The sequence below is a fragment of the Fukomys damarensis genome, unplaced genomic scaffold (genome assembly GCF_012274545.1).
Source record: "Fukomys damarensis isolate Sample0158 unplaced genomic scaffold, DMR_v1.0_HiC HiC_scaffold_5, whole genome shotgun sequence".
Lineage (NCBI taxonomy): Eukaryota > Metazoa > Chordata > Mammalia > Rodentia > Bathyergidae > Fukomys > Fukomys damarensis.
This window is the reverse complement of record NW_022900917.1, coordinates 14418328-14431847: the sequence shown is the minus strand read 5'-3', so window position 1 is coordinate 14431847 and position 13520 is coordinate 14418328. Positions and strand designations below refer to the sequence as shown.

General features: G+C 39.0%; 1 protein-coding gene across 1 annotated transcript in view; it reads left to right on the top strand.

The window, feature by feature from the left end:
- Trhr (thyrotropin releasing hormone receptor) overlaps nucleotides 1–12892 on the top strand; it is a 34597-nt gene extending 21705 nt beyond the window's left edge. The window contains exon 3 of the mRNA XM_010619541.3: nucleotides 12216–12892. Coding sequence (XP_010617843.1) covers nucleotides 12216–12623 — 408 coding nt within the window. The 3' untranslated portion in view covers nucleotides 12624–12892. The remainder of the gene's footprint in view (nucleotides 1–12215) is intronic.
- Nucleotides 12893–13520: the final 628 nt, after the last annotated feature.

The following is a 13520-nucleotide window of genomic DNA, read 5'->3' as shown; positions in this document are numbered from 1 at the left end:
AATATTTACCTTAAAAATAATGCGAAGAAGAAATAATTTAATATAGTTCCTGCTACTACGCTTAAGATATATGAAGTATTCTGTAAAGTATTATTAGCATCAGAAGTGCTAATGTCACTTGCTAAATCCTCCACATTTCCTCAGTAATGGGAACTCTCACCACCCTAATTTATGTGAAATTAACCACCCTTTATTGAGGACCAAACTCTCTGCTGGTACTTTACATGAGTCAACTCATTCATTCTTCATATCTGCTTGCATTTCATAGATGAACGTACTGGCGTGGAAGGGTGAAATGTTATACAGATAGGATCCAGCTGTGTCTACTTCATAGCCTATTACAGTACCTAAGCCACTATGCAGTACCATCCGGAGGCGACTCTGCTGTGTTACTGATCTGTGTTGAGAGCTTGGCCCGCATAGCCAGGGCCAACGTATCTCACACGCCTCCCAGATTCAAATGAGTTTCTAGTCAGACAGGTCAGAAGGAGATAAACACAAGAAAGCTTTGTTTAGTCTGTCAGATTAACATGGTGACAAAGCTGGCCCTTACATGGATGCAATTTCAAGACAAGATAAAGAATATAAAAGCCCTTGTATTAGAAATGCCTAGCGCATGTTAGACTATGTTTCCGTGCCCTCTTTGCAATCAGTCCTCACACACATATTTTCGCATATAAAATTCAGAGACTAAGGCTGAGAAAGCACTGAGAGACAAAAGGTATAAAGCTTTTTAATTTTGAAATTTTGAATATCATATTTGAAATCTAAAATAAGAAAGTTAAAAATCAACTGAAAAATTGAATCTATGCTTTTCTGAGGCAAGAAATATATCTCATTCAACTTGGGCCGTCTCTGTGCGTTTTTCCAGCACAGCTGGAAAATGAGCTCTGTATCTCAATGACAGCTCCGCGCATGGTGCAGTGTCTCCCCTGGGAGAGACACAGGTGCAGGAGTTGATGCTCCCCAATCATCTCAGTTACTCAGTGAGGGACTTAGTTCAAGAGTCGTAGAAGACAGACAAATAAATACCCACAAAGCATTTGGCTCCCTAAGTTTTACTTGCATTTAGAAATCACCATCACTTTCCTTCTCCCCACCACTCCCATTTTATATCCCAAAATATCCTCTTTGATTGCCCGACCCCCACTGTGTGAGCAGCTGGGGGATTGCCCGTCTGTATTTTGGTCCACGATGTCACCCTTACCAAACCACAGAGTTACAGAAGCAGCAGAGAGACAGGGATGGGAATTTTCTCCCCCAGCAAGGATCAGTATCTCCAGAGAATTATTACAGCTAGATTTCCAGCTCAGAGCCAACCAAGGTGCCCTGTTTAGAATTCCTCAGGTCTGGTTCCAAACAGCAAAATGACCAGGAGCAATAGTGATGGCCTAGAGAGCAAGACCTAAGACCTATCAATAATGATGACCTAAGACAAGATGTATTAGAGCAGCTTTTCTGCAGGCTTAGCTGCTTATTAGTTGTTTGCCTGGGAGAGAGAACACAGGAAAGGCCCAACAGCAGACTCAACCCACAGAAGATGGGCTGTAGCACTCAGAAAATAATTCAGAATGATTTTGTTTGCTAAATTTAGATTTTAACATGATTTGAGTCCTAATTCTCTCAACTGAGTTTTTCCTTTCCAAGCATGTTTCCAAATATCCACCTCCCATGGACAAGAAAACATCCAACCAACAGGAGAAAAGCCAGCCTTTCCTCACACACCATCCTCAGACATCATAGTCAATATGGAAACCTCCACCCTACAGCAGTTACTAGTGTTGCCAATGTTGAGAAAAGTTGTGCATCCCATCCTCAAATCTAGCTGCACATTACTATCTCACAGCTATTTCCCACTGGTATCAGGAAACCCTGAAATGAAAAACATTTAAAGAATATCTTCCATTAGGATTTAGTGTTACAGTGTGGACAGGAATAACCTCGTTAGGGGCATAAACCTTGTGTCGAATTAAGATTTGGCTTTCATTCTCCCTATTCTCCTTCTACACACTGCCTCCACCCATTCCAGCGTTTGATTCTGAGTTTTGTTGTTTGGTTTTGCAAACACTGGGGAAAATGCTCCCTCCCCTCTTCAATGCATTTTAGCAAAGACAAAAGGGTGACTTGGGAGTTAAAGATGTAAAGCGTTACAAAATAGCTTTCAATCAATCATCTTCTGTAAAATGCAGATAAGTGAGGGCTGTGAGGAAGAAAATTCCAAGCCCATTGCCAGGTGCATGGTAGATATTTCATACGTCTTGATTCTCTTCCTCCTTTTCATTTGTTACTTCCTATTGCTGGATTAGAATTCTCTCAATTTCCATCCTGTTGTTCCTACCCTAGATTGAAACATGTTAAGAAAATACTGTAAGTCTCCATCCCACACACACCTTCAAAGACTAAAGTCATTTGGGGCCTCTCTTAGACTAATAAATACTACTGTGGGTTAGTGCTGAACACCAGTCCCACAAACTGGGACACTTCCAGTCCTGCCATATTCTCTGTCTCTGTCTCTCTCTCTCTCTGTTCTGAGTGTTCATCACATATCAGATTTAAGTTCAGAATTGTCCACTGCCTCCCCACTTGCATTTGGTAAGACTTATTCTCATGGAGAGAGCTGTCTGTCACAGAGGCAGGGGATGCTGTGTACCTCACAGCAGTATCTCACCATGTAGCTCCCACTCTGGAATCCTCTCAGTGGCAGCTTCGACTTGTACCCCTCCTGATAACATGCAACTCTCTGTGATATGGAACGCCATTTCATCTGCTCAAAGGCCTCTGTCAGGAAACATCCCTGCCTACCTTCCTCAGCACCTTCTAAAACTATGGAGAAGGGAAATTTCCAGTGCCACACTTGTAATTTATACCTTAGAATTCTTCAACACCATTCTTTCTCCTTAAATCCTTCTTCTCCTTCCTTGAACATTACCAAATGCAACTAATAACTCAAACATTACCAAGTTCACATTGTAATGAGCAATTCTGCTAATGTTTTCATGGATATTTTTAACCACAGGAGAACCCCGAAAATAATCTACAGTTCCGGCCAGAGAACTGTTCCAGAGTGGAACATTTAGATTTATTGACAATAGGTAGAGTCAAGAACCCATGCATTAGTATACCTCACTGACTTTCTGTCAAGAAATCCCCAAGTAAACCACAGCTCAGAGCCTGTCGGTCCATGAGCTCTCTACCATGAATCACCACTCAACTTTTACTCGCCTTTATTATATTTTAAAGGACTCTGAGTTGAGTTCAAACCATTTTCGGGCCCATCATGCAACTTTAAACCCCTCCAATGATTCCTTCCATGTTATGAAGTGCCCTACATTGTTTGTAACTATCTTTTAAAAACTGAATGCCCAGACAAATGTCAAAACAAAAACTCTGCAATAAGAAATTCCCAGAGCCCCTGAACAATGTGAAAATTTGGCTAAATTCAGATTTACTTAATTATTGAATCAAGTTTATCCTTCAACTGGCTCAAATTAATATAACAAAACGCAAAAGGTCATTGATCACTTTGCTGAGGGTTATCTGAGAGCAAAATATCCCCAGTTACAGAACGGTTTGTTAATATGCAGAAGGCTTGGGAACATGGACAAAGTCCAAACCTACAATGTATTGTTACTTTTTAAAGAATAGCATTAGAATATTAAAGGCTGTTTTATATTCATTCACTAAGAAATATTTCCAGAAGGAAGTACACTTCTGAAAATGAGAATATTTCATCTAGAAGAGCTAGAACTATGGCCTTTGCTAATTTAAAGAACTCTAAACCTGTACATACTTCCTCAACAGTACTTTAACACTTCAACACTTGGAAACTCCATTGGTGTTTACTTGATAATAACACAACTGTGCTTCAAGCATTTGTGTTGTGGCAGGCTTATGTATGGGGGACACCTCTCACCCTCCTGAGCATCAGAGATGTTGTAAAAGTTTGTTGTTAACGTACTTTACTTGTGAAGCCAAAGACAACTTTGGCATTACTCATTGTAGGATCCAAAATTGGTATTGTGCATTAACACTACCTGCTGCAACGCTCTTGAAAACCATCCAGTATGAAAGAGGTAAATAGTCTTCAAATGCAAGTTCAATGATGTGGTCAGTAGCTCCTGTTACATAGCCTCGCCATTTCAGCAATAGCAAAGCTTTTCCACTTAGTTGAGTTTGCCTCAGCATACATGTCATACACCTTTGCTGGTGTCCTCAGAGAGAGACAGTCTGTGAAACCACGGTGCTGAATCCTGGTTCCAACTGTGGTCGCACTGTCCACACACAGTTCTATGCACAGCATTTACCTCCACAGGGAGTCCAGATAACAGCAATTCCCCAGACTGTACACAGAACTCTTTCTGAATCTTTATCAGAACCAAAATTCAGATATTTTTCTGAATCAGTACATGAATTCCAACTAAATCCTGTAGAGAACTGAGGTATGAATCAAATCCTCTGACTTCCTAAGCAGACTAATAAGTTGATCTCTGACAATTAATTAAAATGTCCCCCCATCCCATGTAACAGGAACCTAATAAATGAGGTGCTATTAATTAGTCTGCCTCCCAAAAAACAAAAGTTTTCATTACTTTATTTGATTACTTTTGAATTTCCATTTTCTTGTTTGCTTATTTCCCCCAGGAAATGCATTGGTGCAGGGGGAAGGGGATCTTATCTGCTTTTTATGACAACTTTCTTCTCCCTCATCACTACTCTCTAAATGTGGCACTCTGATTTGGAGTAAAAAACCCACAAGGGATTTCAGAGTTAAGAGTGATTCCTGGCAATAATATTATCCTTTCCAAATAATTCATTAAAAAACATTACAGCAAAAAGAAATCTATATTGCTTCTCTAAATGTCGATTTCTGTGATTATCTGGAAAGAAAACGAGGCCTAGAGTCAAAAGACACTGCTTTAATAACTAACTTTGCTACTTACACATGAGTTGCATGGCCTGTTTCTCTGCTTCTCTAAGTTGTTTCCATTTTCTCACCGATGAATTGGGAACAAAGCACTTGTCCTCCAGATCTCAGTGGGATATGAGATACTTTAATGGCAAGTACTTCATTAATTCCAAAGGACTCCACAATTAACTGCTCTTGGAAACTCCACTAAGGACTCAGAAGGTTGATGAGAAAGGTGGTGTGTTTTTCACTCATTGTCTTCATCTCTTAAATTTGGCTAACAAAGAAAGAGCAGATATCGAAACGGTAATTTTGTGTCTACACTTAGGAAGATGCCATCCTCACACCCTGCGCTCTGAATGCTATGCCCTATTTTAGAATAGGCTTCCCAGTGGTCCTCGCCTTCTCTGCCCAGGATCGGCAATGTTTCCTTCTGTGTAACCACTCCCTAAGAAAACAACGATGCTATAGTATCTTCCATATTTGAAAAAAATAAATAAATGGATATTGTTTAGCTCCTTCTGACAAGTTCTCTATTTCTTTTTTCTTTTCCAATAAGTTTATTGGAACATTTAAGACAAACAATACAGTTACATTTATCATTGGCATCTTGTACTTTTACATGATATATCTTGGTCCTTATTTTTTCCCCTTTCCAGCAACATTCTCAAATGACAAGTTTATAATGCCACCTCCACTTCTTCCTTTCTCTCTTGAAGTCAGTCCACACAGCATGCCCGCTAAATGAAAGTTCTTATTAGTGCAGAAAAATCCATCGAAAAATCCATTTCCTCTTACTCATGATTTTCTGTCATATAGTTATTCTGTAGTTTTCAAGAGAGGTTAAGACTACATCTCAACTGTTTAACATTGTCCTTATATCTTTCCTGACTACTCACATCTCTGTAGAATCAGTTAGTATTTTTATTAAGTATTATAACAAATATTATATATCTAAAGATTAAAGAAGTATTTAACATTGTTGAATATAGCTTCAAAGGCAATACCCCAATCAGCAACTTCACTCCTACAAAATGAAATAGAGAGAAATAAAAGACAAGAGAAATAACACCATTCACATAAAACTTACACGCAAATGTTCAGAGCAGTCTAATTATGATGAGGAAAAAGTAGAGATAAATATATAAACAAGATATGATGTATACATATAATATAAATACTATGCATACATAATATATACTATAAAATAGTAATCATATTCTAAGAGTAAATGAAGAACCTATATGCACAGTGACGTGCTAACTTTCTATACATTGTACCAGGTGAAAGAAGTCTGGTGAAAGAAGAGCCTGCATGAATCTGTCCACATGAAATATTCAGAATAATAAGGCTATATAGACGTAATGGAAGTTAGCAGTTGCCAAGTTCTTGGGAAAGTGGGGAAAGGTAAAAGATAGTTGCTAATGAGCAATAGGAGTAATGAAAATGCTTAAAATTAGATTATGGTGTTGGTTGGGAACTCTACAAGAAGACTGTAACATTTGGAATTATGCGGTATAAATAGGTTGATTTAATTACATGCAAAGCATATCTCAATAACGCAATATAATCATGCAATACATTGTGAGTGAAATTGATAGCATGTATTCCTGAATGCTGTGTGAAGAACAGCACTTCAGGGCCAGGGATTTAGTTCAGCAGTTCTGTTGCCTGCTTTGCAAGCATAAAGTCTGGAGATCAATCTCCAGTATCTAAAAAAAAAAAAACAAACAAAGCAAAACACAATAGTACTTCACTTCTGTGGACTTGTCGCAAGAGCCCATAACCCCAATCTAACCAGGAGAAAAACATCAGCCAAGCTGAAATTGAGACAAGTTCTGTAAAGTGCCTGATACACGCCTCAAAACTCTCAAGGGCATTAAAAAGAAGAGAAGATAGGCCAACTGCAGAGGACCAGAGGAACCTTAGGTACAGGTTATAATCGAATACATTTTAGGGTCCTAAATGGATCTTAGAACAGGAAAAAAGGAAAAAAAAGGACATGAGGGAAAAGAATTAATGGAAGCTCAATACCTATAGAGTTAACTAACTATAAAATTATCAACACTGACTCCTTAGGTGCAACAAATGTCCCAAGTTAAGGCAAGGGGTTAATGATGGAAGGGTGTATTGGCACAGGGCATACAGAAACTCTGAATTATCTTTGTAATTTTTAAATAAACCTAATAGTATTAAAAACAATATAAAAATGTTGGTTAATGGTTTCAGAACTTGTAGTAAGAATCACGGTACTAATAAGTGATAGTAGGAACACAAAATCCCTCTGCAGGCCAGAAGAGAAAAGCTGTTGGCTTTTATCCCATTTGTACACCATAGGGAGAGTACAATTTGTGCTCCATTGAGGAACACTAATCTTAATCTTGACCATCAGATAGAAACGTATTCAATTCACATTAAAACAAAAAGAAATTTCTCAATAGAACCATTATAGAGAAGTTTTATGAGAATGACAGAAAGGTTGCAGAGAACGGCTGAATCCAAACTCTCTTATGAGAACTATTTGCCACTTGTTCCAAGTATTTAAACACAGTAAAGAATAAAAGATATATGGTAGGACTTGATATCAAAAATTTCAGATGATCCTCATAAAAACGCTCAGCCTTACCCACAGTGGCCAAGGACAGAGGCCCATCCAGTGGGTCTCTTGCCCTTATTTCCCTCATCTCAACCACCCCTGCCAACAATCTCTTTCTCTAAATGTTACATTTTAGTCAACTGATTTTTATAGTCTTCTTTGTTAGCTGTGAATACACTTCGGATAAATGGCCACCTGCCTCCATGTTGACGAAAATGTCTGCACAGAGCATGCATCTTCTCAAACTCAACACGCAGTCCTGCAGCGGTACCTGCTATGGCAGCTATGCATCTCCTTCTGTCCCAGTAATGCAGGTCATACACTCCACAAAGTGTTTATCTCCTCGTCAGAGGAAATTAGGGGCTTTTCTAATGGTTTCCACAACTGACTGGGGAAAGAAGAAACTCTGCTTCTTCGTGTAGTCTGCAAGTGGAACACGAATATTGAATTACCTCTAGGCCCTGTGATATGCACTGCTAAAAATCTCCAGGTACTCACCAGACCAGTCTCAGCAGGGACATTCTTTCTGCCCCTGTTTACCTTAAGATTTTCTTACAGCTATCACTTGGGACAGAAAACCCTTGCTAATCACCCTTCAATCCCAAGTGCAGATTAGTTGCGGTCATAGCACCAAAGCTTCCCCTGTCTTAGCGTCCGTCACTTTGCAACATCGATGCCCTTTGGATTTAAGGTATGGAGAGGAACTGGCACTGTTTCTCTGGAGCTGGCAATGCCTCTTCTGTTAAGTCTTGAAGATCTAGCACACAGGGACACAGTAAGTATGAGAGTAAATGACTTTGAATGTCTGTGAACCAAAAATAAATCGTAAGAACATTTCTTCCAAGTTGTATCATGGTGTTTCTGAAGATATGTTGTAAAGAAGCAGTTTTTTAGGGGCTGGGGATTTAGCTCAGTGGTTCCACTGCCTGCCTTGTAAGTGCAAGGTCCTGAGTTCTATCCCTGGTACCAAAGGGAAAAAAAAGCAGTTTCCTAGATCACTTCATGCCCCATATACTACAATTAAAAGCAATGCACAAATTTCAGTTTTCACTTTTTAAAATGCTATACAGGATAAGGAATTACATCAGCAATAAAACTTCATTCAATCCCTGGTACCAATAAATAAATAAATAAATACATACATAAATAAAACTTCAATAACCACAGTGAAATTAATTGGTTAGAAAAGACAATTTCCAGGGTATTTCCTTTCTAGAAATATCTAAAGGGTGCTGTTAAAAATTTAAGTGATGACTTTTTCAAAAATTAGTGGACTCCTTAGAAAGGGATTAAACCCAGTAAAAGATATTTAAAATTAACTAAAAATAATTATGAATGGGATTAAAAGTATTCTATTTCATTTTATCTGAGATACTGTTTTCTCATAGTCTTAGAAACATCACGGTAACTGCTTTGCTTTATATATCCTGGAAGTTCTTTAAAATATATTTCAAATGAAAAGTTACAATGTATTAAAAATTCACCTTACTGATTAACTTAACCTCCATTTAGAAGGGATTTTTTTTAATATTGAAAAAATAAAAATGTTTGCAAAAACCCTCTGCATGCATACACTGAACAATGAAAACTCAGAAAGGAATCATGGCTACAAACTTTAATATAATTCTTTCCATGCCTGAATTTATTAAATATTTTCTGAGGCCTTCTGTGTGTCACATACTGTACTAAATCTCTCAGAACTGAGAAATGAATGAATTTGGCCCTGTTGTGAAGAAGTTGACTCTTCATGAGAAAAACACACAGACACAGTTTATTGCAGTTAAATTTTGGGACTGACGTCAAAGTATACGTGGGAGGCCACAGAGGAGCAGGGAAAGATACAAACCTTGAAACACGTTACTGTTCTTTAGCACAGTGAAAGTCTTTCCCTTCACTGACACTAAACGAAAAGAGTTATGTAGATGTGACGTATGAATTTGGTACTTTATCTGAAAATTGTAGAGGAAAATAAGTGCACAAAATTCCATCTTCTGAAATGTAGCAGCCATAAATGTGCTGGTTTTATAGTAAGAAGAAGTTCAACAGGTGACCCTGACGTGGTCACAATAGATATCTGTCAAAAAATGCAAACTAATTCCATAGAGAGGTTGAAGTATAAAGGAAAGAACACTACCTTTCACTTATGTAGACTCAGATTTGAGCCACAGTTTTATCACGCCACATGTGTCTTTGACTTCAAATCACTGAAACGCTAACATTCAATTTCTTCACGTACAAAGGAAGATTAACACTAGTTTGCTCATAGTTATTGTAAGGATTGCATAAGATAATGTTTATGTTACTTATCAGATTACCATCATAAAGGGCCTCATAGAGGGCCCATATGATGGCAGCAATTTAACTTAAAGGCAGGTATTCCAAAGTAGGATGCTTAGTCCTTGGCAAGGACTGGGGTAGCGACCTTTTGTCAGAGAACTGGGAGTACTAGGCAGGGGGTAAGGGCAGGGATGGAGGTGTTGACAGTGAAGTCTATTGCGATGGGGATGATAGTGAAGGTGATAATTAGTGTAGCTCCTTCTGAAGCTCAGAATGATTTCCAAGGACCAAGAAAAATATTTACTCGTAACTTTAAAAGTATGTTTAGGCAAAATCTAGTTTAGATTAACCTGCAACTTGAGTGGACAGTCCCTCAGCCTAAAAGAATGCCTTATCCATATTATGTGAACCAATGTATAGACCACACCTTCCCAGGGACCAGCTTCTCTGCCCCCTTGGTAAAAACGGAGTATGAGTATCCCACATGCACTAAGTCAGCAGCGAAGCTCAGTGAGTGGGGAGTAGGGTGGAACAGGGTGGCCTGGGTCTCATCTCTAGAAAGCTGAAGAGGCTTGAAGATGGGGAGAAAGTGACCCTGGGAGTAGAGTAGGCACCATGCATTAAGACTAGTTGGACGGCTCATCAGGCCCATTGCAAAGAGGTAGTAGAAATAAGAATGTTGCAAAAAGAGATAAAAACTATGTGTGCATACAGAAGAGAATTCTGAGTGCAAATGATGTGTTTTGTTTTGTTTTGTTTTGTTTTTGAGCAAGTGATATTTGGAATATTGTCAAGGGAGAAGGTAAGCAATTCCTGTAGACCAAGGAGCAACAGCAAGAGGATAGCATTCTCATATGTGGAGTTCAGGATGTTCTTGGCTGGACTGGAAGAGTTATGGCAAGGGCAGGCCTCAGAATGTTGGGCAACGAAGATGTAGCACGTGAGATTGTTATGGCTTCTGTTACCAAGGTGAGGGTGGAAGCTCAGCTTATAGTAGATACTGACAACAATGGAGACACATGAGGGATTCTATTGCTGCATCTGAGAACTTTATACAGCCTTTTTAAAGGACAGGATGATCTCCCTCAGTGCCATAACAAGACAGAGCTGCTGGGGAGGCTCCATTTCAATAGCTGGGATATGACAGGAACAAAGGAGGAAGAGGAAGTTCATTCTGTTTTGCTAGCTTCCAAATTCAAAGTCAATGCCAAATCATCTAGACTTCAGACCAATACCCAGCACCTCTCTGAGAAATGAAGCAAGAGAAGAATCTGATAGATTATTCCATTTGATAATCTTCTTTCTGGGGGATCTTGGATATCAGTTTTATCCTATCTCTTGCCCTACCTTTTGTTGCTTGTAGTTAAAAGCAGGGTCAGTTCTAGGGAAAATATCAGTTTTTCCTCTTCCATCTACCTCTTTTATCTTAAGGAAAGCTGAACTGTGGGAGGAGCAAAAGCTTTGAATGCACGTTGACTTGGATTCCAATCTTAGTTCTAATACTCTGTAGTTTCTAGGGACATATGAAGTATAATTGAAAAGTACAGTGAATGTTTAAGTATTTAAATTTATCCCATGATTCTTGCCACTTTCTGAATCAGTCGCGGAAGTCCAGTTCTAGTGGCCCAGTTGTCACTGCCTCCATGTCTTGAATTAATTCAAAACGTTTACCTTTCATGGTCATTTTGACTCAGGGAAGAGCCAGAAGTTGCATGGAGCCAGATTCATTCTGACTAAGGTGGATGAGAGACAGCATGTGTGTGTATAAGCCTACCTTCCATTGAATGCTCTTCGGCAGAAGTGTTCATGGCTTTTTTGTTTATTTTTTAACCATACCTCATAAAGACAGGAAGGACGACTTCCTCAGAACTGCAAGAATATGGCAAGAATGATGGGGCATGTGTGTTCAAACTGAAGGAGAGTATTTCGAGGGAGATGAATCGTCATGTGTCTTTTACCCTTATAAATTTTTAAAATGTAAACATTCACCACATATTTTTATTATACTTCTTCACATTTCTCAGCTCTCTTGTTCTCTGCCTCAAGTTCCCCTCTACAGTTCTCAGGGCTTTCCTGGGCCAGACAGTCCTAGTGGTGCAGAGGAAATGAAATCCCCAAGGACAACCTTGGAAAAATGGCAGCAGGCAGCAGGAGATGAATGTCCCAGCATCTGCAACTTCTGAAACCCCTTACTCAAGCTGCAGCTGCCCACAGTGGGAGCCATTTTAATAAGACCCCTAGGGCAGCTCCATCACACTCTCTTTTATACTTAGTTCTTTTGCCTGGGTCCACCTCGCAAATGAATGGCCTGTACCTAAGTCCTCACCTCAAGGTACATCTTGGGAATGAAGATCTAGGAGGAGAGAGAGAGGGTGACTTTGTTTTGTTTTTATTTGTGTGTTTGTACCACATCTCTTTCTCTTTCTTTCTCCACAGGTCACCAAGATGCTGGCAGTGGTTGTAATCCTTTTTGCCCTTTTATGGATGCCCTACAGGACCCTTGTGGTTGTCAACTCATTTCTCTCCAGCCCTTTCCAAGAAAATTGGTTCTTGCTCTTTTGCAGAATTTGCATTTATCTCAACAGTGCCATCAACCCAGTGATTTACAACCTCATGTCCCAGAAATTCCGTGCAGCCTTCAGAAAGCTCTGCAACTGCAAGCAGAAGCCAGCAGAAAAGCCGGCCAGTTACAGTGTGGCCCTGAGTTACAGCGTCATCAAGGAGTCAGAGCACTACAGCACAGAGCTGGATGACATCGCTGTCACCGACCCTTACTTGTCTGCCACAAAAGTGTCCTTTGATGATACCTGCTTGGCTTCTGAGGTAACTTTCAGCCAAAGTTGATTTGTGAGTCACAAGAAAATGGACCACAGAGTAAATGAGAATCTCTGCAGCTTTGGACAGAGGAAGACACAGCCAATGTTTGTATCAGAAGGCAGAGCAGTCTTCACCACTGCTCTGATGAGTGATTCAGATTGCTTTTCTTAAAAAACAAGCATCACAAAAAAAATGGGGCAAATCTGGAAAATGGCTAGATGGTGAAAACTAAAAGCCTATCACCTTTCATTTACTTGGGGAAATTACTATATTTTCTGGGGTTATGAAATTACAATAAATTCTGAATATAAATTTACATTATTCATAATAATCTTACCAAATGTGATTTGCCTAAACAATTATTCATACATTTGGTAATCTGGAAACATATAAACTTTTAAGTATTTTATTTACTATTTCATTTTCATAAAGTGTAGGGCTTTTCATGAATATCTGAAACTCCAAAGAAAAGTAAGACAAAGCCATTTCAGTTATTGAGTAAAAAAATGAGATTTCAAACATATTCAGAATATTAAAAAGACTGCCATAATGTTTGTAATGTTTAAAAGTTCATAGTATTTCATACAAAGTAGAATCATCACACAACTTCAATGTAAAATGAATCTCAGAATATCCATAATTATCAATTGAGAAGACTTGACTTGGTTTTGAGATAAATCCAGCTCTTAACAACTTTTCAAGCCTCCTAAATGTTGGATGACAGTGGGAAATAGATTAAATGACCATGGATGTACAAATTGACATATACTGTGGAAATATACAGCCAATACAAGGTCTACTACAAAAAAGGATTGACTTTATCTCTGAAATGCTTTTTTTTGGTACTAGGGATCAAATTTGGGTCCTTGTGCTTGTGAGGCAGGTGGTAGAACCACCGAGCTAAATCCCTGGTCCTATCTCTGA